The following is a 23,082-nucleotide window of genomic DNA, read 5'->3' on the forward strand; positions in this document are numbered from 1 at the left end:
TTGCTTATCACTGACACCATGAACACTTGCATTAACAGCTAAAATACGTGAATGGGCAGACGCGAAGAAAAAAGGTGATTACCATTGCCACAGAAAATACGACACCGTAAAAACAAGATGAAAAAACAGTAAGAAACAGATTATTAAATTCTCAGGGACTGAGCAAGAAGAGCTAGGGAGGAGAAACAAAGTCCCTGCAGATTAAATATGGCGAGCTTTAAGCCAATTATAAAAGATCAAAGACAACAAGAAAGGGGAGGAGTAGCCTTACAAGTAACTGAGATAGGAGGCCTTGGGAGAAATATGGCCAGGGAGAATCATTACAACTAAAGTAATCCAGGGGTGACTTTAGCATGAAATTCACTAGGAACCGCTACCACAGGCAACTCACAGGGACAGAAAACAAAAGGCTGCTTTTTTTTTTTTTTTTTTTAAAGGCATACAATCCCAAAGGGACAAAGATACCAGACTGGCACACAGGAAACTGCCATTGAAAAATGGCAACATCTTCAGCCACATGTTAGATTTCTATGTCACCATGGCAATGGCCTTCACCGAATGCCACCACAGTTAAAGGTAAGGAAAAGGGTATTGTGGCATTGGTTCAGTAATATCCTTGAAATGGAATAGCACTGTTCCCTAATACAAATCTGATGCTTGAGCCGGGTATAATGACACATGCCTGTGGTCTAAGCTACCTGGGAAGCTTGAGTCCCTAAACCTAAAGCCAGCCTTCTAAGAGAATCCATCTCTTAAAAGCAAAACAAGTGACCAGATGCTGCCTTCCATTTTTCATACATGTACGTAATGTGTTTCAGTCATACTTGCCCATCCACTTTCTGAAAAGCTACTTCCTTCAGCACACTGCTTCCCTGCCCCCCTGCATTTTAATGCCTTCTTTGCTCTAGATGAGCCAGTGAGTTCCACTAGGGAAAAGCCCTTTAAATATCAACAACCTCCTCCAAAATGCCAACTATACCTAGGACCTCAGTGTTTACCAAGAGGAGCCAGACCTAAACCTGTCAACAAAAGTTGGGCTAATGTTGAGTCATTCCTTTATAACACTCTGAAATTTAAAAATCTAAGTTCCAAGTGTTCTGTCCATGGCTATGCACAATAACCCCTGGAATCAGAGAGTACGGGGAGCCAGATGGAACCCAGAAAGGTGCCTGGCACACATGCACCTAACGGAAGTCTGCTTTAAAGTCTAGGCCACTGGACTCCAACTCTGTAAGTCCTTGCAATAATGATGAAGAACCCAGATATCCAGATCTTTCCTTTCTTCACAGCTAGAGACTGGAGGGCATTAAGTATGCACCCTACTGTTGAACTATAGCGCAGCCCCCCACACACAACAATCCACTTTTACTGTAAGTAGCTTATTCTACCTAATTTGTTTTGTTATGGGGACACCCTAACTGAAAGCAGCAGGACCAGAAAGGCAGAATACCACAAAAGGTACCCATCCCATCAGCATGAGAGGTCCAGGATAAGGCCTGATATGACAAAATTCTTTTCCTTAACAAGATTGTCCAGAACACTATATAGGGATGGCTAAATACTTATGGGATTAAGAAAACTAATATATTCATAATGTCACTTACTGAGAAAATATCTCTCAAAAATGAAAAGAGGGCTGGAGAGATGATTCAGTGGTTAAGAGCACTGGCTGCTCTCTCAGAGGACCTGGGTTTGATTCCCAGTACCCACATGGCTCTCCTAACAGCTACAACTCCAGTTTTAGGGATTCAATGTCCTTTTCCAGACTCTGCAGGCTCTGGCACATATGTGGTGCACAGACATACATGCAGACAAACGCCCATACACATAAGATAGTAAGATCAGTAGTAAAAAATGATAGTAATAAAAATGGTTAGAGACTAGAAAAACAGAGTTCTGAACACCAAGCATTTTACTTATCCCTGCCCTTGGATACAAACCATTACCTGGTGGATCCCAACTACTACTGTAGACACAGTGACCGGGGCCATGGAGTCTAGCATGATTGCATTCCAGACTGTGCTGTGTTCTCCAACCCTGCCACTCAATACACATGTGTAATCCAGCAAGCCATTGAATCTCAATATTCCTCGTAAGCAGAAAAAATAGTTCCTATTTTACAGAGTTGTTGTAACAGTTAAATGAAAATAATAAATAATAAAGCAGCTAAGACAATCTCTGCCATAAGGCAGACACTCAGTGAAAAAGAAAGCTGGTCATGTTAGAATTACTACTAATACCTCTGGAAACCAATACCGGAGTTGGAAATTAAACAAAGTACACATCAGAGAAGGAAAGAATGAAGCCAACAAAATAAGGAAAATGAGATTCACACTGTATGGGTCCTTGGTTCGAGAACATCACTTCATCTTGCCATCCTGGCTCCTGGTGACAAAAACTAGTAAGAGAATGACATTTCTTTGCTTAATCACACTTCTTAAGCTTTGTTTTTTTTTTTTTTCCTCCCAGCCCTATTCAATTTCCTACTGCTTCTCGATGCAAGCTTTTGTTCCCTGTCAAAATCCCCTCCACTGCTGTAAATAATCTTTCTCCCTCTTTTATATTACCTTTCAAATATTTATAGACTGTTATTCTCCTTCCCTCTGAGTCATACATCATTTTTGTTGCCCTTCTCCTGGATTCGCCCTAGTTTATCTACATCTTTTAGAGAAAAACAAACCCAGGTGCTTCATGGTGAAGACAGCGCACCAAAGCTAACTGCTAACAGCCCCAACCAATACCTCTTATCCAATGCCACACACACACACACACACACACACACACACACACACACACACACACACTCACTCACTCACTCTTTGATGTGCCTCTGCCTCCTTTTCTCCAATAACTCATAATTTCATCTCTAAGATAACTCAGGAGAGACTGATAAAGGAACACGGATGACGGGGTGCTGCAAGCTAGCTGCTCCTGGGGAAGGATGCTGGGGGAAGGTCCCCTCCTACTAATGAGAAATTATGCATGCTGTCCACTACTTCTGCTTGTTAACTCCAGGCCACCTCCTGCATTTGGTACCCCTGCATTTGCTGAATAGCATCCATGAGACCCTCTTTTGCTTTGTTTGGCCTTAATGGAAAGACAAGCTAACACTGTTTATTTGCAAACAAACCCAGGTTTTGTAAGTGATAAAAAGAAAACTCCTTACACTATACAAAATTAACTCACAGCCAGGCTGTCAAGTAAACAGCCCCTTTCTCAGTAGGAAACACTGGGACCTGCCCAGTTCAGGGTCTCCTCCTTTCTTCTCGAGAGTGTCTCTATCCCATGCCCACAGCACACCTGTGTGGAGGCCCTGCTGCTTACTCTCTCGTGCGTGTTCTAATGTGTGCCTTCCATCTCAGCTGTGAGGCCAGCAAGGTTGTGAGGTGCTCCCCCAATATGCTGAAGCTAACCCCAAACCTCAGAATCCTGAGTTGTGTGGCTGTACAACACTCCTTGTGACCTTTAGAAAGGATAAGATATGGCTAATACTACACACACTATCAGCGAAATTGACAAAAAGAAAATCATGACCTCGAAAAGGGAGAAGCTGACTTATATTTTTTTTTCCGAGGCAGGGTTTCTCTGTGTAGCTTTGGAGCCTATTCTGGCACTCGCTCTGAAGACCAGGCTGGCCTCAAACTCACAGAGATCCACCTGCCTCTGCCTCCCGAGTGCTGGGATTAAAGGCGTGTGCCACCAACGAGCAGCTACTGACTTACATTTTAACGTGAGGACCTAATGTTCTAGTACAGTTGAATGTGATGGAGTATGGAGAGACTTAGTGTGTTTACATTCCTTATCTGGGAATATAATGGTTACTGCTCAAGCAGTTTAATGTCTTCAATTTTGTTTTTTACTTGTTTTTATATTCTATGTACAGGTATGCACTGCCTGTGGATGCCAGAAGAGGGCACTACATCTTGGAACTAGAGTTACAGATGGTTGTTAGCCACCATGTAGGTGCTGGAGGTTGAACCCTGGTCCTCTGAAAGAGTGGTCAATGCCCTTAACCACTAAGCCATCTCTCCAGCCCCGTCATGCAGCTTAATTTTTACAAAAAAACAGTTTATGGCTGCACGGTAGACCACAATCATGCTTGTTCAGTTGCCCATAGCAAGAACTCATCCGAAATGTGTGTTCTAATTCTTGCTTTTATACTTCTAGTCTGAAAACTCATTTTTTCATAGCTATTATCATATTTGATGAAAATTGCATATCCTAAGTATTTCGTGAAAAGATATAGGTGTGCTAACAAATCCATGGAGCATATTTAATTTACTTTGCAAGTGAAAAAATGAACACACAAACCAATGAAGTGGCCTTTCCCGACCAGAGAGGTAAGAAGGCCGTTAGAATCATCTCTCAGATTCTTCCAATGATAAAAATTTATCAAAATAACAGACAATTCTTTTCCTAAGTACCTTCAATCTTCAAGGCCTTTGATCAAGCATTTTCTATCATATGCTATTCTCAGAGAGGAGCCTGGCATTGTATCTGGTATTGTACTGCAACACCAATGACAAGCACTCCACATTAATGAAAAATTGACTTCAAAATACCTCAATGACTAGTTAGTCTCTATTAACCTTTATCTGACTAGGTAGACCCTTCTCGGGGTCTGCAATTGAGCCAACCAACTTCAACTGAAATAGATTATTTTTCAGAATTACCCAAATCTCCAAAATGTCTAACTTGAATTAGGCCGAATCCACATGAAGTCATTAGTGTTCCGGGCTTCCTCCACTTTGCAGATATTAGCTCTCTCCTACACTCGGCTACTTGTTTCGTGTCTCCTTCACTGACTATGTGGTATGGCCTGATCACTGCCTCTAGACTATATATATACAAGGCTATTGTCATTATTCTTTAACAATATAGAAAAATAACCCTTTCTTGCAGGACTTGGGGTTGAACCCAGACCTTGTAGCCAACAGGCAAGCACTCAAGCTACACCTCAGGCCATTATTACAGCTATTTATGGAGCATTTGCATAGCATCAGTTATTGTGAGCTCTCTAGAGAAGATTCAAGGTACTTGAGAGTCCAGTGGTTAATCTTAACATCACCCAAGGAGCTCTAGAATCGCCTGGGAGATGATGGGCCTCTGGGCATACTTATGACTGATTATATTGATTAGGTTAATTGAAATGGGAGGACAGGCTCACTGTGGGTAGCACTATTCCCTATGCAGGGATCCTGGACTGTATAAAGAGGAGCAAGCAAGTTGAGCAAGGCACTCAACAGATGTCTGCTTCATGACTGTGAATGCAATATGACCAGCTGCCTAAAGCTCCTGCTGTTGTAGATTCTCTGCCATCACTCACTACAACCTCATCCTGAGGCAAAATAAGCCCTTCCTTTCTTAAGTTGCTTTGTCAGTATATTTTATCACAGCAAAAGAAAGGTAACAAATATTCAAGATGACTTGACCCTTCTAGAATTTTATGTGGGGTGGGGGATGTGAATCCAATCCTCTAGGCTAATAGGACACAGCTGTGCATCTACTTATTCCTTAATGTGGCTGTAACCATAGTTTACTACATACCAAACAGTAGCACTGGAACTTCGATATTTGCATTGTAATTCATAACAGTAGCAAAATTATAGTTATGAAGTAGCAATAAAATAATTTTATGGTTGGGGTCACCACAACATGAGGAACTGTATTCAAGGGTTGCAACATTAGGAGGTTGAGAAACAAATGGCTGTGAAATGATTCAGTCATTGATTGACACTTTTAACTTTTAATCTGCTGTGGCTAGAACTGAACTAGAAGTTGAAGCTGGATTAAAAAAAAAAAAAAGGAACACATTGCTATAGCCTGTTTGGACCATTTTCACTGGTCTGGCCAAAATGGCCCAATGAGAACTGAAAGTGGTGGTCTGGAGAGATTGCTCAGTGGTTAAGAACACTGTCTGTTCTTGCAGAGGACAAGTTTGATTCCCAGAATCCACATGGTGGTTCCCAACTATGCAACAACCCTCTTCTGGCCTCAGCAGACTCTACATGCACATGGCACACATACATATAATGCAGGCAGGCACAAATCACACATACACACACACACACACACACACACACACACACACACACACACACAAATAAATCTTAAAAAACAGAAAAAAGCTGCATCTTCTGGTCCTTTGCCTGCCCTCCCGAATGCTCAGTTCTATGACTCCTCTTGTCTCTATTCTCTATGGGGCCAGTCTTAGTGTGCCTTCAGGGTCTAGAACACCAAGTAGTAGGAGACACTGCAATTCTTATCACATACAGTCAACTTTTATAACCAGCAGGAAACTCCAGTACGTTAAGAGAAATGGGCAAAGGGCAGGCATGGATGGTTCACTAAAAAAACAATGCAAATAGCACTTAAAACATATCGTCAGCTGAGGGGGTGCTCCAGGCCTCCACTGCCTCCTGCCTCTCTAGCGGTGGATGGAGGTGGTTATACCTTTCAAGCTGGCACCACACACATCAAGTGTGTCATCTTCTGTTTGGCATTATCTGGGGTCGCCAGCAAAGCACTCTACTCTTGAGGGTTCATGTAATCAGATCCCAGAAAACCATGGATCATACGAAAGTCTTTGCTTAATGTTGTCTACCGAGTCCCTGCTGGCATTCAAAGTCAACATCCTCCCTGGACTGAGATTAGGGGGGACACTGTTTCCCTTTTTAAAATAACTATGTGTGTATGTGTTCAGGGGGGTTGATGAGACACCTGTCATAGGTGCTGGGAACTGAACCCCAACCCTCTACACGAACAGTCCATGTTTTCCATCACTGACTCATCCCTCCTCCAGGATACATTCCCCCACCCCACCCCACCCTACCCCACCCTTTTTTTTTTTTTTTTAAAGAAAATGTCTAGTCTCCAGTTTGGGATCTTCCTGCTGCAGCCAATGCCAGGATGAGAGAAAAGTTTCACTACACGCAGCCTTTAAGGTCCCTTCATTCCTCTGACCAAGCTAAAATATAACTGTTCCCCATTCAATCTGGTACAGCCCCCGTGAGAGCTTAATTCCAGAGCTGCTATGGCAGCCACTGTCTGGAGGGAGTGCCACCCATCACAGCTACCCAAGTGACAGGTAACCTTACCGCCAAAACAACCTTCTGTCCCATGCTTTCTGTCTCTACTGCCACCACCTGTCCACACAGCTCTCCATTGAGCCTTCCCATAAACCCCTATCCCATTGGCCCCTATCAGCCACACTCAGCGGCAGAAATATTAGACGAAAGTAAATCAGGCCACATGCTCACCGCTTCAACACTTCAATAACTTTCCATGGTAATCTAATAAAATCCCACCGCACCCCGGTTGGCCTACACAGCCCAGGGTGATGCAGGCCCACTAATGTCACCCTGTTCAAGCCACTGCAGACACTGGCCATCTGCCTGCCGTAAGCAGTTTCGCCCTGCTCTCCCCTCAACCTTAAATGCTTTCCCATAGACCCTGCCTGGAACAACTCATTACCACCGTGAACTAGCTCAAACTCATTCTTATCGGAGAGGCTTTTCTGCCTGGACCACACTATCTGAGCAGCTAGGGTACCATCCATCCCACCCATCCCATTTCGTTCTCTTCGTAACAACCATTCATGAAAATACCTCGATTATGTACTTATTTATCCAATATCTCTACCCCTAAAAAAAAAAAATGAGACACGTGTTTCATGCAAAGCTATGTATCACATGCTTAGAACACAGCCTGCTCAATGAGCATTTGTTAAATAAATAAAACGAAGAAACCTGAAGAAGGTAAAGAAGAAGAGGGAAGTCTACAGAGGGCAGACTCAGCAGGAAAGTATTTGCATTAGCAAATACTGGTGCTTCGGGAACACAGGTCACGCCACTGACTTAAAGTGTCATCTGTGTATTTGAGATAGCCCTCCCCCGCCCCAACACTTACTGTGAGCTCAGAATTAAGGGAAAGTACAAAAAGAGAGAATAAGTGTGGAAATCAATGCCGAAAGTCACGTGTTAGTGCACAATGAACTGACCTGACATTTGGCTGGACAAAGCAATAGCTAAGAATTCCTACTCTTGAGGGTTCTATCAGAACATCAGAAAATCTGCTATAACTATAACACTGAATCAATATTTTCTTTTGACAACAAGCCAGCTATTTACAGTCTACTTTAAAAGTCACTTTCCCATTTTGTTCTGGAAGGCATGTTCAGGGCTTGTAAACTAAGACCAGATTAGCAATTATGAAGTCGGTCCACAGGCGTAAGAGACCAGAGTCAACTTGGTTTGCAATGTAATTTGTTCAGCAACAGCGATCAATATTAATGTGAATTTTCACGAGGGAGTCAAAAACGGCCCGTGAATTTAATTTTTTTGTCAAGTGAAGGGCAGATAGCTCAGATGGAGGCAGAGATGCAGCAACACCCTTGCCATTAGTTTGTGAAAACCACAAAACAGTGTCAGACTAATTAAGAACTAATTAGAGCCACTGAGGGCCACAGATTCCCCTTCTTTCATGTGTGGCTGACTGCATGCCTAGGCTCAGAATCCAGGTCGTTTGACCAAGGTATGACATTTCTCAATGCATGAGTTCACAAACCTGCTCCTTGAGAGATCTGAGTCTCCTTTACCCCAGAGGAATACATAAATAGAACAGACCCAGAGAGAAAAAAGAAAAGGCAATGACACAGTACAATGACACTGGGAAGAAAACAAAGATGGATGCTGGAAGGGATTAAAGGTGTTTTAACACACACGGTTTACAGGTGGTTTCAAAGTCTGTGATGCTGGGAAGAAAGCAGAGCTGGTCCAGGGGGCTTCCCAAAGACGAGAGGAGCAGATGCTGCTGTCTAATGAGAACAAAATTTCAGTGTGGGAAGTCCTGAAGATGGACGGTGGTGATGGCTGAATGCATAAAAAAAGAGTTAATATGGGACTGGAGAGACAGCTCAGTGGATAAAGTCCTTGTTGCATAACTGTGAAGACCTGGGTTCGGATCCCCAGAACACACATAAAACTGGGCACAGCAGCAACATGTGTAATCCCCGTGTTCCCATAGTATGACAGGGAAGGAAGGCAGAAGAGTCCTTGGGAGCTCAAAGGGCCAGCTAGCCTGGCCTATACAGGGACAAACAAAAAGCCCTGACTCAAACACGATGGAAGATGAGAACCAGCACCCAAAGTTGTCCTCTGACACACACCAGGATATGCAAACCATGACTCATGGCACATACACACACAAAAATCAAAATTAATTACAGTATCACAGCTTAAATTGCAGTGTAGTTTGTGATAAAAGAAAGTTTTTTTTTTAAGTTAGTTAATAAAAGCAGGACAAAGAGGCATTCACGAGACCAGAAGAGAATCATCAAGTTGACAGGGCGAGCAGGAGCCTTCAGCTAGGGCTAACATAAGTATGTGGTCCAAAGACTCCAGGGACGGGGGAGGGACACTGATGACAGAGGAGCAGCCTCTGGGATTGCACAGGTTTCCTGTCGCAAGAACGACAAGACTATACCACCTGAGCATAGTACCTAGTGTCATCATCCAAAGAAACTTCTCCAACACTGACAGGAAATCCTGGGTCCTTGTGATCTAACCTCTTCCAAAGATAACATGAAGGACAGCTGTCCATTTCACCAACTCTCAGGTTCTCAGAGACACAGGCTGGGTTTTAGCACCTGCCATGTCTGCCATAAGAAAGTCATTGTATCTCTTCGCTTTAGTATTATAATTTTCATTATTTCATCAGACTGAAAAACCAAACCCAAGGCCTTGTAGATGTACCTGCCCCCCCCCCAACTGAGCTACAGCCTCAGTCCCTTTCTGCAAACAGGAGTTTGCTAAATTAGCAGTGCTGGCCTAGAACACCCGATCATCCCTCACCAGCCCCTCAGTCCATCAGACAGCTTCAAAATTGTAGGCCTATGCCAGTACACCTAGTTTACCTCTTTATTTAAAAAAAGATTGAAGTTTGAATTTTCTTCATACATTGCTGGTGGGGAAATAATAGGGCACCTCCACAGGAAAGCCTAGCAAGACCTCAAAATGTCAAGCACAGAGTTACCATAAGGCTCAGCAACCTACTCCTTAATGTACAACAAAGAGAATGAGACTCACATTTAAACAGAACTTGTGAACCTAAATACTTATCGCAGCATTGCTCTTAATTGTTAAAAAGTGTGTAAGCAGTCCAGATGTCCATGAACTGATACGCAGAAAAACAAAATGTGGGTAATACCTGTACAGTGTGATATCAAATACTAGTTAAAGGAAGAGGAGTAAGAATAAATCCATGCTGCAACATGGATGAGCCTTGTAAGTACCAGGCATACATGTGGGAAAAGACAAACACAAAAAGTCACACTTCTTATTTCATGACAGTATATGAAATGTCCAAAATAAGCCAATCTGTGGAGACAAAAACAAGTTAGTGGATACCCAGAAACTGGAGAAGGGAAGAGATGGGGAGCAACCCAATTAGATAGTTCATTTCACAACCCCCTTAGTTTATTAAAAATATGTAGTTTATGCTTTAAATGGGTGAATTATATAGCACAGGACTTTTTTTTCTTACTCTATTAAGAAATTAATATCAGGGGCTAGAAAGATAGCTCAGCTGATGTGACATTTAGCTTCCATTGTCACCTTGACAAACTTAGAACTGCCTGGGAAAAGTTTCAATGAAGGATTGTCTAAAATGGCCAGTGGTATTATTTAAGTTAACCCATGTGGGATAACCCAGTCCAGTGTGGGCAGCGCCATTCCCTAGGCAAGGAGTCCTGAACTGCATAAGCGTAGAGAGATGGGCAAAGGGAGTAGGGAAATTAAGCTGAGTGCAAGCAAGTGAGCACTCGTACATTTGTTCCCTCTGTTCTTGGCTGGGGGTCTGATGCAGCCATCTGTCTCAAGCTCTTGATGCTGTGACTTCCTTGCACAAATGGGCTACAGCTGGAATTATGAGCTAAAACAAAAACCCTTTCTCCCTTAAGTTGTTTTTTGTCAGGGTACTTTTTTTTTTTTTTTTTTTTTTGATCACTGCAACAGAAATGAGACTAGAAATTGGTAACGTGTTTGTTGTGAAAGCCTGAGCATCTGAGTTCACAGCATCAGCAACCATGTAGAGGATGAGCGTGGCGGTGCACATCTGTAAACCCAGTGCTGGGGGCAGGTGGAAGAGGCAGATCCCTGGGCTCTCTCACCAGACAATCTAGCCAAATGGTAAGCTTCAGGTCTTCAAGTTCAGTAAAGAGACCCTGTCCCAAAGCATAAGGTGGAAAGTGACTGCGGAAGACACCTGATGTAGACCTCTGGCCTCCACACATAGGTGCACGAACTGAGTGCCAGTGCACATGCTCGCACGCACGCACACATGCACACACACGCACAATCGCACACTTTCACCCATATGGGTTCTGGGGATTGAACTCATGTCATTAGGCCTGGCAGCAAACTGCCTTTACTTGCTAAGCTATCTCACCAGCCCTAAATTTCCAACCATTTAACAAATTTTTTCTAAGGAGTTTAATATGGAAATCAGTATTTTTACCCTCATGCCTATAGGTGAGTCCATGCTCACTCATGATTTAAAACAACTTCACCACCACTTACTGATTCATTCTGAAAAGGCTTACTGATGGTTGACCATAAAGCCTGATACTGTCCCATGCAGGGAAGGATAAAATGAGTCGATGCAATCCGTGCCCTTAGGCTTTGTTTTCCACAGGCAGGTGTGAACCAGTTAAAATTCTTATGTGCTTTATATGCTGTCATAAAATTTACTTGTGACCTTAAATTCTGTATTTACCTGTTTCATGAGTTTAAACATCCTTTCCAGGCAAAATCAGAATGACAGGCTACCATCTCTGTAGGTTATAGTTCTAACTGCACTAAAATACTACCCAGAGAATTCCCAGACGGGCAATACACTTGTCGGATGTGACACAGAAGCAGTCTGGCCCAAAACAAACGCCACTGAGCCTGTTCACAGCAACAGGACATGGGATGGACACCACCACCCAGTGTTTTCTTCCAATTCAGCCTCCCAATCACTGAGCTCATTTAACTTTTGTTTGAAAACATTTTTGACTGTTTGTTTGTTTGCTTTTGTTTTGTTTTTCGAGACAGGGTTTCTCTGTGTAGCTTTGGAGCCTATCCTGGCGCACACTCTGGAGACAATGCTGGCCTCGAACTCACAGAGATCCGCCTGCCTCTGCCTCCCAAGTGCTGGGATTAAAGGCGTGTGCCACCAACGCCGGCCTTTTTGACTCTGAAAGTAAAATTTGAGAGTGTTTTTATCTGAACGCCTTTAACTACTTAACGTGTCCCATTCTACATCATATTACGCTCATCTTATCCAAATCTCCAGTCTTTACAGATGAGCTCCCTATCCAGGTTGTTTGAGTTGCTTTTACAGCCATCTGAATGAAATGCTTCCTTCCTTACAAAGTTAAAAAAAAAAAAAAACTGCAGATTTAAAAAAAATGAAATGTTATTTTCAATTTCTATAACCCAGGAGAGAAGGTTAACAATGAAAATAAACCATGTAAAATGGTGCAGTGGTGGATACACATCTATCTGTTGGAATCCAAAGAATGCATGGCACCATGAGTGGATCTGAGCGTGTACCATGGATCCTGGGTGATGGGGATGTCATGGTACAGGCTCATTAACAAACCCACTACTTTGACAGGGGATTTAGCTATAATGGAGAAACCTACGCCTGTGAAGGGCCAAAGATATATGAAGATCCCTATGCTAGCCTCTCCATTTTGGGGCAAACCTAAATCTACCCTTTAAGAAATAAAGCCTATTTTTCTAAAGAAAGAAAAATGTAAACAATCCGTTGTCCTAACTTGCTAAATCATGAGCCCTTTCTGAAAAAAAAAAAAAAAAAAGTGTGCGGATCACTTCATATTCACAGGGCTACAGTTCAGATCTGCTGTGTGCTCTCCAAGCCAGTTACTGAAGAGAAGTGCAGAAGGGGCCTTCCTACAGTTAGACACAGACCCAGGGGACCCAACTGGGAAAGGGGAGTGAATCCAGGCCACTGGGCTCCACACAAGCAGGAGTTGCCTGAGAGAGCCCCAGACAGTAGGGCGGGGCTTGATCTGGGGGAGGATGGATATGTGTGTGGATGGAAGTCCAGGGTGCTCCTGAAGGGAGAGCCCAGGAGAGATAACATTCAGGTCCTCACAAAGGCCATGCATGCAAAACCCAGTGCTCTACAATGCAACCCTTCATCTGACAGCTGTGCAGTAAAGGAGAGGAGCAGAGCTGTGCAGGCCTCAGGGAATGTCACGGGTAAACAGTATTCCTGGACACAGAAGGAGAGCTGTGCAGGCCTCAGGGAAAGGCACTGGTAAAACAGTATCCACGGACACCGGTGAGAAACACTAGCTAAAAACTTAGGAAAAACTTCAATTTATTCTAAAATCCAAAAGATGAAATAGGGAAAAACTGCTGGAACTGCTATTTTAAGTCCTTTGTGGCACCCCCTAAAATGTTCTTTCCCTAGGTGCCCCCCAAAGTGGGAAGGAGCTGTTTGCTAATCTGTGGTGTACCTGCTGGCATAAGAACCAATAATGAACAGGGAATTTATTCAAAAGGCTATTTTTATGCTAATCCCCACCCAAAATAGCAAGACACTCATAGCCATTACTTGAGGTCGGTCCCAACCAGCCTGTGGTTTGTGTTAGCCAGTCCCTGACTAAGTGCAGAGATCATCTCCCGGTGCATGTCCCGTCCTGTCTGTAGGCCTCAGTTCCTCAGAGCTCAGCCTGGTGAACCAATTTCCTTTGAAGTATCCTTTACAACTCAGTTAATAGTCTCGACAATAATTCTCTTACTCACATTTGGCATTTTAAGGAGCCAAAAGAAGATAACTGAGATTCAAGGACAAAAAAAAAAAAAGTCCCTTTCATTTTACCAAGTGAGAAGTCATGAAAAGACAGCGAGAGTTTACTTCCAAGTCCCTAGGGAGCCAGGCTGGCAGATTTTACTATGCCAGCACCATGCCTACCCCTTTTGTTGGTTACTAAGTCACTTCCAACTCTGTCTTCCCATATCTGTATAAAGAAACTCTAAGCCATTAAGAATTCCAAGCTGGGCTGGAGGGATGGCTCAGTGATTAAGAGTACATATGCTCTTGCAAAGGGAGGGTCAGAGTTTAGTTCCCACACCAGGCAGCTCACAACTGCCTGTGACTCCACCTCTGGGGGCGGAGGGAGGGTGTGTGTGAGGGGGTGGGAGCTGATGCTTTCATACCTCCATGGGTTTCTGCACTCATGTGCAGCCCCCATCCATATGTGTGTATACATTATGTGTATATGTATGTATGTGTATATATATGCATATACGTAATTAAAAACAAATCTTTAAGAATTCCAAGCTGTATTAAGTGAAAAGGCTGTGTATAAGCATTATACTCGTGTATACAATAAGGGTAAGAAACTTTTACATGCAGCAAGTTTTACTGAAATGATGCATAGGGACTTCAGGCTGGACTCAAAGAACAAAGGTCTTTCACTAAAGACGTGTGTGTGTGTGTGTGTGTGTGTGTGTGTGTGTGTGTGCGCGCGCGCGCGCGCGCGAACGCACACACGCGCGCGCACACCAGAGGCTGGTGTCAGGTGTCTTCCTTTGTCATTCTCCATTTTATTTTTGCAAGATTTATTTTTACATTTACACATGTTTTTGCATGTATGTATGTATGTATGTATGTATGTATGTATGTATGTATGTATGTGCACCATCTGAGTGTTTTTATGTGTATGGGTGTTTTCCTTACAGGTATGTATGTACACCATGTGTTATCTCTAGTGCCTACAGAGGTCAGAAGTGGGTATCACATCCTCTGGCAGTGAAGTACAGAGGGTTGGGAGCCACCATGAGGGTAGTGGAAACTGAACCCTCATCTTCTGTAAGACCAGCAAGTACTCCTAACCACTGAGCCATCTCTCCAGCCTCTGTGCTTCACCTTTCTTTTCTTTTCTTTTCTTTTTTTTTTTTTTTGAGAGGGGGTCTCTTACTGAACTTGGAACTTGACCAGGAAGCTCCAGTGATCCACCCATCTCTGCTCTCTCCACCGCACTGGGTTACACACACACTAACACATAGGACTTTTCCACGGGTGCTGGGGATCTGAACCCAGGTCCTCATGGTTACACAGCAAGTACTTTACCCACTGTGCCCTCTCCCTGCCTCCGAGTGCTTTACACTCTATAACTATTTAGCATTTAAATTGTGTCCAATTTAAGTGTGTGTGTGTGTGTGTGTGTGTGTGTGTGGGTGTGTGTGTGTGTGTATGGGCCTGCTCTCGAATGCATGATACAAGTCATGTGTGGAGTTAGAGAGTATTAATTCTCTCCTTCCACTATGGGTTCTAGGACTCGAGTCATCAGGCTTGCATGACAAGCCATTTTAACCATTAAAGCCATCTCACTAGACCACTCACTATCTACCACTTGCCTGCCTGAGCTAAGTGTTATTTCACATGAATCTCTATAATATATGATATGTGTTTGCTAGTAGCAAGCTACCTAAGAACTTGGCTTCCATGTGCTGCCTAATTACTGTCTCTCCTCCCTCTAGATGCAGTAGTTTAATTCTAATCCCATCTCCATCTCCCTGATGCTCATCCCCTGACCTGGTCCAGAAGTTAGCAGCTGCAGGGCAGATGTCTCACAGATCAGTTCTGTGAAGGAGGCCACTGAAGCTCGGCAGAGCTGAACTGGCTGGTGGGGAACCTGTCTCCTCCGGAAGGCAGAGTGAGCCTCCAGGCCAAGCCTGGCTCCCACTTGGTCCCCAGTAAATAAGCACAACACAGACTGGCCCAAACACCCCCTTCCCTATGCTTCAAGATGCCAAGAGGTTTGTGAGCTCCTGGGGCAAAACAGGAAATGGGGTTGGGATCCTCCTTGACCCTGATCCCTCTTCTGCTCACCTGTGGCTCCTTTCAGTAACTACCAGCACCCCTTGAACATCCCCTGCCAGAACTTCCCTGGTCCTATGAAGAGTCAAGTTTGGAGACTATTCTATGTATGTACTGTGAGCATCGAATCCAACGAGAAACAGAAAGTACTGTGTTTGTGCCTTTTTATTTATTTTTTTAATACTGGCGCCAAAACTGGCAGAAAACAATACTCTTCCTAAAGAAATCAGATGTCAGACTGTCTTCTCCTAGGCTAATTACATGCAGGGTAATTATCCCATAACTCTAGAAGAAGCAGAGCCTCACCTCCCAGCTCGCAGTCAGCACCCAATCTAAACTGTAGCCTCAGTAGCTGGGGGATAAATGTATCAGTGTACCTTCTATGCCCTTCATTGCTTGGGATGTAGTCCCATCGCCATACATTAGGGGCATTGGTAAAGTGTGCCTTTGTTAATTCAACAATCTACAATGAAAGAAATACAGTCACACATACCTGCTTCTTGGAGGCACGCTTACCTTATCCTTTACAGCCAAGATTCATGGGAAAACATTGCCTCTCCCCTCCAGGAACCCTCTCACTTTTTGAGAGGGGGAAACAAGAAGCCCAGAGTACCTGAGCAACTTGTCTTAAGTTGTACAGCTACTTACACAGGGCTGAGAATGTCATCCCGGTGACTCATGAAGACTTGATTAAGATGGTACACAATGCAAGGTTGGTTTCACGAGCCACAGCAGACCCTAGAGATATTCTGTGACTCTCAGTATGCACAGTGGCTTTCTCTTACCTAGTTTCCTTTGCTGGGGTTTCACTTACCTGAGATCAAGAATGGTCCAAAAGTATTAAGTGGAAAATTGCAAAAATAAATAACCCATGAATCTGAAATAATTTTATTATAAATATGTTGTTATAATTACCCCAGTTATTAGCTGATACTAATATCCTACTATACCTAATTGACAAATCTAACTCTGTCACAGGTATGTAGATACAGGAAAGCATAGTGTGTGTTTATGTGTGCAAATGTATGTGCATGTGTCTATGAATGAGCATGTGTAAATATGTGTGTGTGTGCACCTGTGCGATTATGTTTATGTGTATGCATGTGTGTAGGTGTATCTGTATCTCAAAGTATGTCTGAATGTGTGAGTGTGTATATGTGTTGTGTATCTGCATGTGTGTGTGAATGTGTATTTGTACTGTATATCTGGACGTGTGTATGAATGAGTATATGGGTATATGAGTCTCTTTCTGTATATATGGCATACAATTGTGTATTGTTTATTTGCTTATATGTGTATGTATTTGTGTCTGTATGTGTGTACATGTGTATATTTGTGTGTATTCGTACATGTATGTCTTTACATGTGTACCTATAGGTTTGTTTGTATGTCTATGTATTTGTATGTATATTTGTATGTGCTTGTATGCCTTGTCTGTATGCGTGTACACATGTGCCTGTATGTGCGGTACTGTACTGTCTTCATCCAAGCACTCATCTGGGTTTTGAAACCTATGCCCCACAGATATGGGGCACTTATTTAATTGCCAGAAAGTTCAGAACTCAAACACTAGCAGGTTTCTTAAGTATCCCTGTATTCCAAACCACCATCGACTTTTTATGATTTGGTTTTTGTTTATTAGGTGAGTGAGTGAGAAGTGTGTCTGTGTGTGTGTGTGTGTGTGTGTGTGTGTGTGTGTGTGTGTGTGTGTGTGTGTGTGAATGCCATATGTGTAGGGGCCCATGGACACCAGAAAGGGACATTGGATCTTCCAGAGCTGGGGCTACAGGTAGTGGTGAGCTGGCTGAGAACTGACCTTGAGTCCTCTGGAAGAGCAGCAAGTGCTCTTCAAACCCCACTATCAACTCTTTGGAGGACAGAAATACATTATTCTTTGTGGTAGTCCTGGGCCATCTGTGGCTACTGGGGACTTAAATTGTGGCCAGTGCATTAGAGAAACAAAGTTTTCTCATTGTATTTCAATTAAACAGTTTTAAACCACACGTGGCTGGAGGCGTCCACAGCAGATAGTGTGCGCTCACTCTGGGGTTTTCTGGGGTTTTCTGGGTTTTCTGGGGTTGAGTGAGAACACTGAACTCTGAAGGCACATGGACTGATTTGGACTTCCTAGTTCAATCAATTTGCCCTGTCAACTAACTCCTACCTCAACTGTCAAGCGCATTACAAAGAATTACTATCCCTACCTCACAGTGGCTCACACAGCCCCTGGAAGGCACTGGTCACACAAGGAGAACATGCCTCCTGTGTTCCCTCTCTCTACTCAACTGTAAAATCTAGAATTTGCCTTTTCATCCCTATGGGATGTAGTCCATGCTAGAGGAAACAAGGACTCAGAGGTCCCACCCAGGAGGACCCCCACAGTGGGCAGAGATGATACATAAATAGTCTCACTTCTCTCAGATGTTCTGTGATTACAACTCTTGATGTTGATGGACACCAAGTCAAAGATGCTTACACTTTGCTTCTAGGAGCCATGGGCATCTTGGGAAGCAGCCAAAGGCAAAGTACAGAAGCAGACAATGTGATGGGGAGCTCAGGAGGGTCCTGAAACGGTTTACTTGGTTGCTGCCTTCCTTCTTCCCTTATGTAAGTCCCATGGAAACCCAAGCCCCTAGTTACCTGAAGCAGCAGAGGTGGGGGTAGTGGCCGGTGGAGGCTGGGCGGAGCTGCTGGTCTCAGCCATCAGGCATGGGTTGCTGGCATTATTCTCTCTCTTGACAAGCAGCTCAGCGGCACTGGGCAGTGGGATTGGGTGGCTGATGCCCAGTTCCTCTTCCTGGGCCTGCTGTCTTCTCAGGGCCACCTGGAAGCACAGGGCAGTGAGTGACCCTCCAGCATACTGAGCTGCACATTTCTGCTAAACTACTGTGGTTCTCAGCATTCTGCCTTCTCCACTGACCTGACTTCTTGGTGTGCTGGCACAAGCTGGAGTCAATGGAAAGGAGGGAGCCCCAACTGAGGAAATGTCTCAATAAGACTGGGCTATAGGCCAGCCCGAGGGGTATTTCCTTAATTAGTGATTGATGTGGGAGGCCCAGTCCATTGTGAATGGGACCACTCCTGAGCAGGAAGCCCTGGGTTCTGTAAGAAAGCAGGCTGAGCAAGCCCTGAGGAGCAAGCCAGTAAGCAGAATCCCTCCATGGCCTCTGCATCAGCTCCTGCCTCCAGGTTTCTGCCCTGTTTGAGTTCCTGTCCTGCCTTCCTTCAATGGTGAATGCCAATGTGAGAGTGTAAGCCAAATAAACCCTTTCCTCCTCAAGTTGCTTTTTGGTTGTGGTGTTTCATTGCAGCCATATAAACCCTAACTAAGACAGTAGGTAACTAAAATATGCTGAGCTGGAAAAACCGAAAAATGGACTCAATACCAAGAAAAGGCTCTGATGGGTTAGAAAGGAGAATTAGACCGATCACTCCTTCATTTGACATGGACATAAAAGGCCACTGTACTGAGAATATGAGGCAGTGAGGTCAGCTTAGACGCACGTTCCTCACCACTTAGGAGAAAATGGAGGGAAGCGAACAAGCATGCAAAGTCAATACAAAAATGTGCTAGACACCGTGAGACATACACAGCAAGCCTACAGAAAAAAAAAATCCAACTAAAATATCTTTAAAATGTAGGTAAGTATTGTGCCAGTAATCCCAACATATGCCAGTAATCTCAGCATTTAGAAGGTTGATGCAGGAGGATCAAGAGTTTGAGGCAAGTCTGGGCTACACAGCAAGACCCTACCTCCAAAAAGAAACAAAAATGCCTTTCAAGTGTAAGCATCCCACAAGGATTCTAGCAGAGCTGTCAAGAAGGGGTGAGCAGGGTTTGTAAATGCCAGGGGAAGGGCAGAACAATCTGGAAGAAGCAGAGTGGACAGGAAAGCCAGGGACTGCTCAGGGACCCTAGAAGAGCCCTGTTTCCCAAGGCAGAGTTAAAGCTAGGGGAGAAGGAGGCTGGAATCTGGTGCTTGAAGTCCCTGGGGTAGGAGATTCCGGCAGGAAGGTGAACTAGAACTGGAGAAAGAACCCAACATGCATTTACTGAACTCTGTGTGGTCCTTATTCAACTTGTCTTTTAAATAACATTTGTTAAATTTGGGTCCCAAAAAGGCTTAAAGAAAATGAAGCGCTCTGTTTACCACATGTAGCAAAAACAAAAGACTTTCTCTGGAAACTGACCATTGACCATACAACAAAAGAAGGTAAAGTACCAAGACCTCAGAGGCCTAAAGAGCAAAGGTAAAATCAAAATGCTAACTCAAAGGCACAATTCCACAGGCTGGGAGTGTAGCTCAGTAGTACTTGGTTCACTGGTATTTGGTACTAGGCTCAGTGTATGGAACTTAAGGAAGGAAAAAAAAAAAAAAAAAAACCACCCTAACTGGGCCAGAGGCAGGACTCAGTGGGTAAATGCTCTTGTAGTCAATCTGCAGTCCCAAGTTCAAGGGAAGAAGGACCCAACTACACAAAACTGTCCTCTGCCCTCAACACCTGCACCCCATGCCACAATTTTTACAATCCACAACTATAATCATCGTAATTTTAAAACTACCATCCAAACTTAACTGATCAATGTGGAAATTTTGCTCATAGTCAAAGGAAGCTTTAACTTTGAATGGGAGACTTTAAATAAGCTTGTCTTGTTTGTTGTGGGGTTGTTTGGTTTTTTACATTATTCAAGAGGCTTAAAAACAGAACAGCAATGACTTGGACAAGAAACCCTGGAATACCCCAAGTGCACAGCTTAGCTATGCAATGAGCCCATATCTTTTTTCAAAAACTTTCTGTTAGGAAATGCTTATTCAGACAGGGAAGGAGGTAGCAGCTGATTAAAGATGCAATTGTTTTCAACTTATGTTTAATATCTATTTCAAATTATTTACAAGTGAGTAAAACCCAATAATTATCTGAATTTTTAAGAACTGTCTTGCACAGCACCCTATTCCTGGTGTCAAAAATCCTCATACCCCACTCATTCTGTAAGAAATTTTGAATTGCTTTTTTGAAGTCAGCTTTTAAGAACCTCAAAATTAGCCCCCTAACCAAGGTGATTCAAAATTAATGTCTCAATTAGAATAAATATTTTATTCCTTGGAGGAAACTCCTTCCAATTATAGTCTTCACACTGAACACAGAATCCACCCATGTTTTAGCTACAAGCATAATTTGTTTTATAACCTCATTGTGATGCCTTTCAATGTCATGTGGAGCATATTCTTTTAATTCATTACAGACTAAGCTAAAATGTCTTCTAAGAAACTAAAAAAAATATTTTTAACTTCACAATGTGAAGCCAAAGTGTATGTAATTTAAGACGTATTTTTAAAGATATGATGCCCATAGTGGGGTGTAATCTTTAAGGTTTGTGCAGCCCTGTTCAACCTTCTCATCTGCATCACTTTCAAAAGACATTCTTAACCAAAAGTAAGTAGTTCTTCTTTAGCAAACATTTCTTTGGTATCTTTTCATTTTAAATAACCTGCTTTAAGATGAAACAACATTTGGGGGGAAAGAATGTATATTATTGCCTTCTAAAAATCCTTTAGGCTACCGACATTTAACTATTTCCGTTATGATGGTAAATTACTAGCCTGCTGTTCAAGCTATTTAAAAAAAAAAAATCTACAGAGCTTCAAACTGGCATCTTCCCCCTGCACCTGTAATTTTTTTTTTCATTTTTTAAGCATGAGTAAAACATTTTTAAAGTAATCTGAACTGACCGAACTTGGGTCCGGACTACAAATTTGCATTTTCAGACCGCTCAAAATGGCTGAGGCGCTTGCCTGGGTCCGCCGGGCGAACCCGGAAAGTGCGCCAACAGAGGCGCGAACACGCTGCGCTCTCACCCCCAAGGACTTTTCCAGAAAGCCCCAGGAGCAGCACATTCCCGCGCCGCTAGGGTGAAAGCTGGTCCAGGCGCCCCCTTTCCGCCTACTGGGGCAGCCTCTTGGGGACTCCAAGCCAGGGGCCCCAGGGGGGATGGGGCTATGGGAGTCCTTCCAGAGGGCCGAACCCCTCAACTTCCAGCTTGAAGTCGGAGTTCAAATCCGGCAGTGGAACAAACCGCGCCAGTCTGCTAGCCATGCCCGGATCTCAGGAAGTCCGCACCGACGCCCCAACATCCCTGGTCGGATGGCGCGGTCTCGGGGTCTTCTAAGTCAGGGAACCTAGCAACTCTGCTCACAGAGCACCCTTAGAAACCCTGGTGCACAAGTGCGTGGCGAACCCCGAAATTCAGCTGGAGAGGGGCTCAGGATGGGGGGAACTCTGAGCAGAATTCCACTCGGTTCCCGAGGGCGAGCGTGCGTATCTGCGCGCCCGAACCCGGCATCGCCCCGGGAGTCCACGAGATTCAAACAGAGACCCCCCCCCCATTTTTTCCTGGTCAGCGGGGTCCCCGACCCTCCACCATCCCCCACCCCCGGCGTCTGGAAGCCGCGGCCCTCTCCTAACGCGCGCCCGCCGGTAGTCCCCCGAGACTTCGCTGCGCCCCCGTTCCCGGGACCCCGCACTCACCTGCGCGGCCATCACGCGCTGTCGCTCGGCAATCAGGCTGCACTTCTTGCACTGGCAGTCCCGCCACATGCAGAAGCGCTTGTGGCCCTTGAGCGGCGACGCGTAACCGTGGTTCCTGCAGCGAGCGCACTTGGGCAGCCTCGGGGACTTCTTGCTTCCAGAACCCAGGCCCGACGGCCCGGAGCCCGAGGCGCCTCCGCTACCCCCCGCGCCGGAGCCCCCGGCCGCTCCTGCCATCGCCCCGGCCGCTTTGCTGTAGCCGCCGGCTTTGCCCTGCGGCGGAGCCCCCGGAGCGTGCGGGGCCTCCGTCGGTGTAGAGGGCTTGCTGAAAGAGTCGTCGTTAGGCATCGAGCTTCGTCTCCTGCTCGCGGATCCACCCAACAAGCCGCTTAGCGCCCTAGAAGGAGTCCAGGAGGCGGGTGCAGCGCAGACCGACGTGCAGTCCAAATGAAAAGCTCGAGAAGTGGGTGGGGGGTTGTACCTTTTTTTTTTTTTTTCTTTTGGCGCGCCTCGCGCAGGACTCTTGGATACTTTTCAGAACCTTCCGAGGATTGCGTGGGCGGGAGAGGGCGCTACTCGGCGTGGCCACGCCCACTGTCCCCCAACTCCATCCACTGCGCTTCTGTGTGCAAGCTTGCAGCAGCTGTACGCAAGAGC

The 23,082-nt window shown here is 44.6% G+C and overlaps 1 protein-coding gene across 1 annotated transcript in view; it reads right to left on the reverse strand.

The window, feature by feature from the left end:
- Dmrt1 (doublesex and mab-3 related transcription factor 1) overlaps positions 1 to 22,773 on the reverse strand; it is a 103,738-nt gene extending 80,965 nt beyond the window's left edge. Inside the window, exons 1-2 of the mRNA XM_027406484.1 lie at positions 22,426 to 22,773; positions 18,538 to 18,721 (exon numbers count right to left, since the gene is read on the reverse strand). Of these exons, the coding sequence (XP_027262285.1) occupies positions 18,538 to 18,721; positions 22,426 to 22,773 (532 nt within the window). The remainder of the gene's footprint in view (positions 1 to 18,537; positions 18,722 to 22,425) is intronic.
- Between the last annotated feature and the right edge of the window lie 309 nt (positions 22,774 to 23,082).

Source organism: Cricetulus griseus, chromosome 3 (assembly GCF_003668045.3).
Source record: "Cricetulus griseus strain 17A/GY chromosome 3, alternate assembly CriGri-PICRH-1.0, whole genome shotgun sequence".
NCBI classification, from domain to species: Eukaryota; Metazoa; Chordata; class Mammalia; order Rodentia; family Cricetidae; genus Cricetulus; species Cricetulus griseus.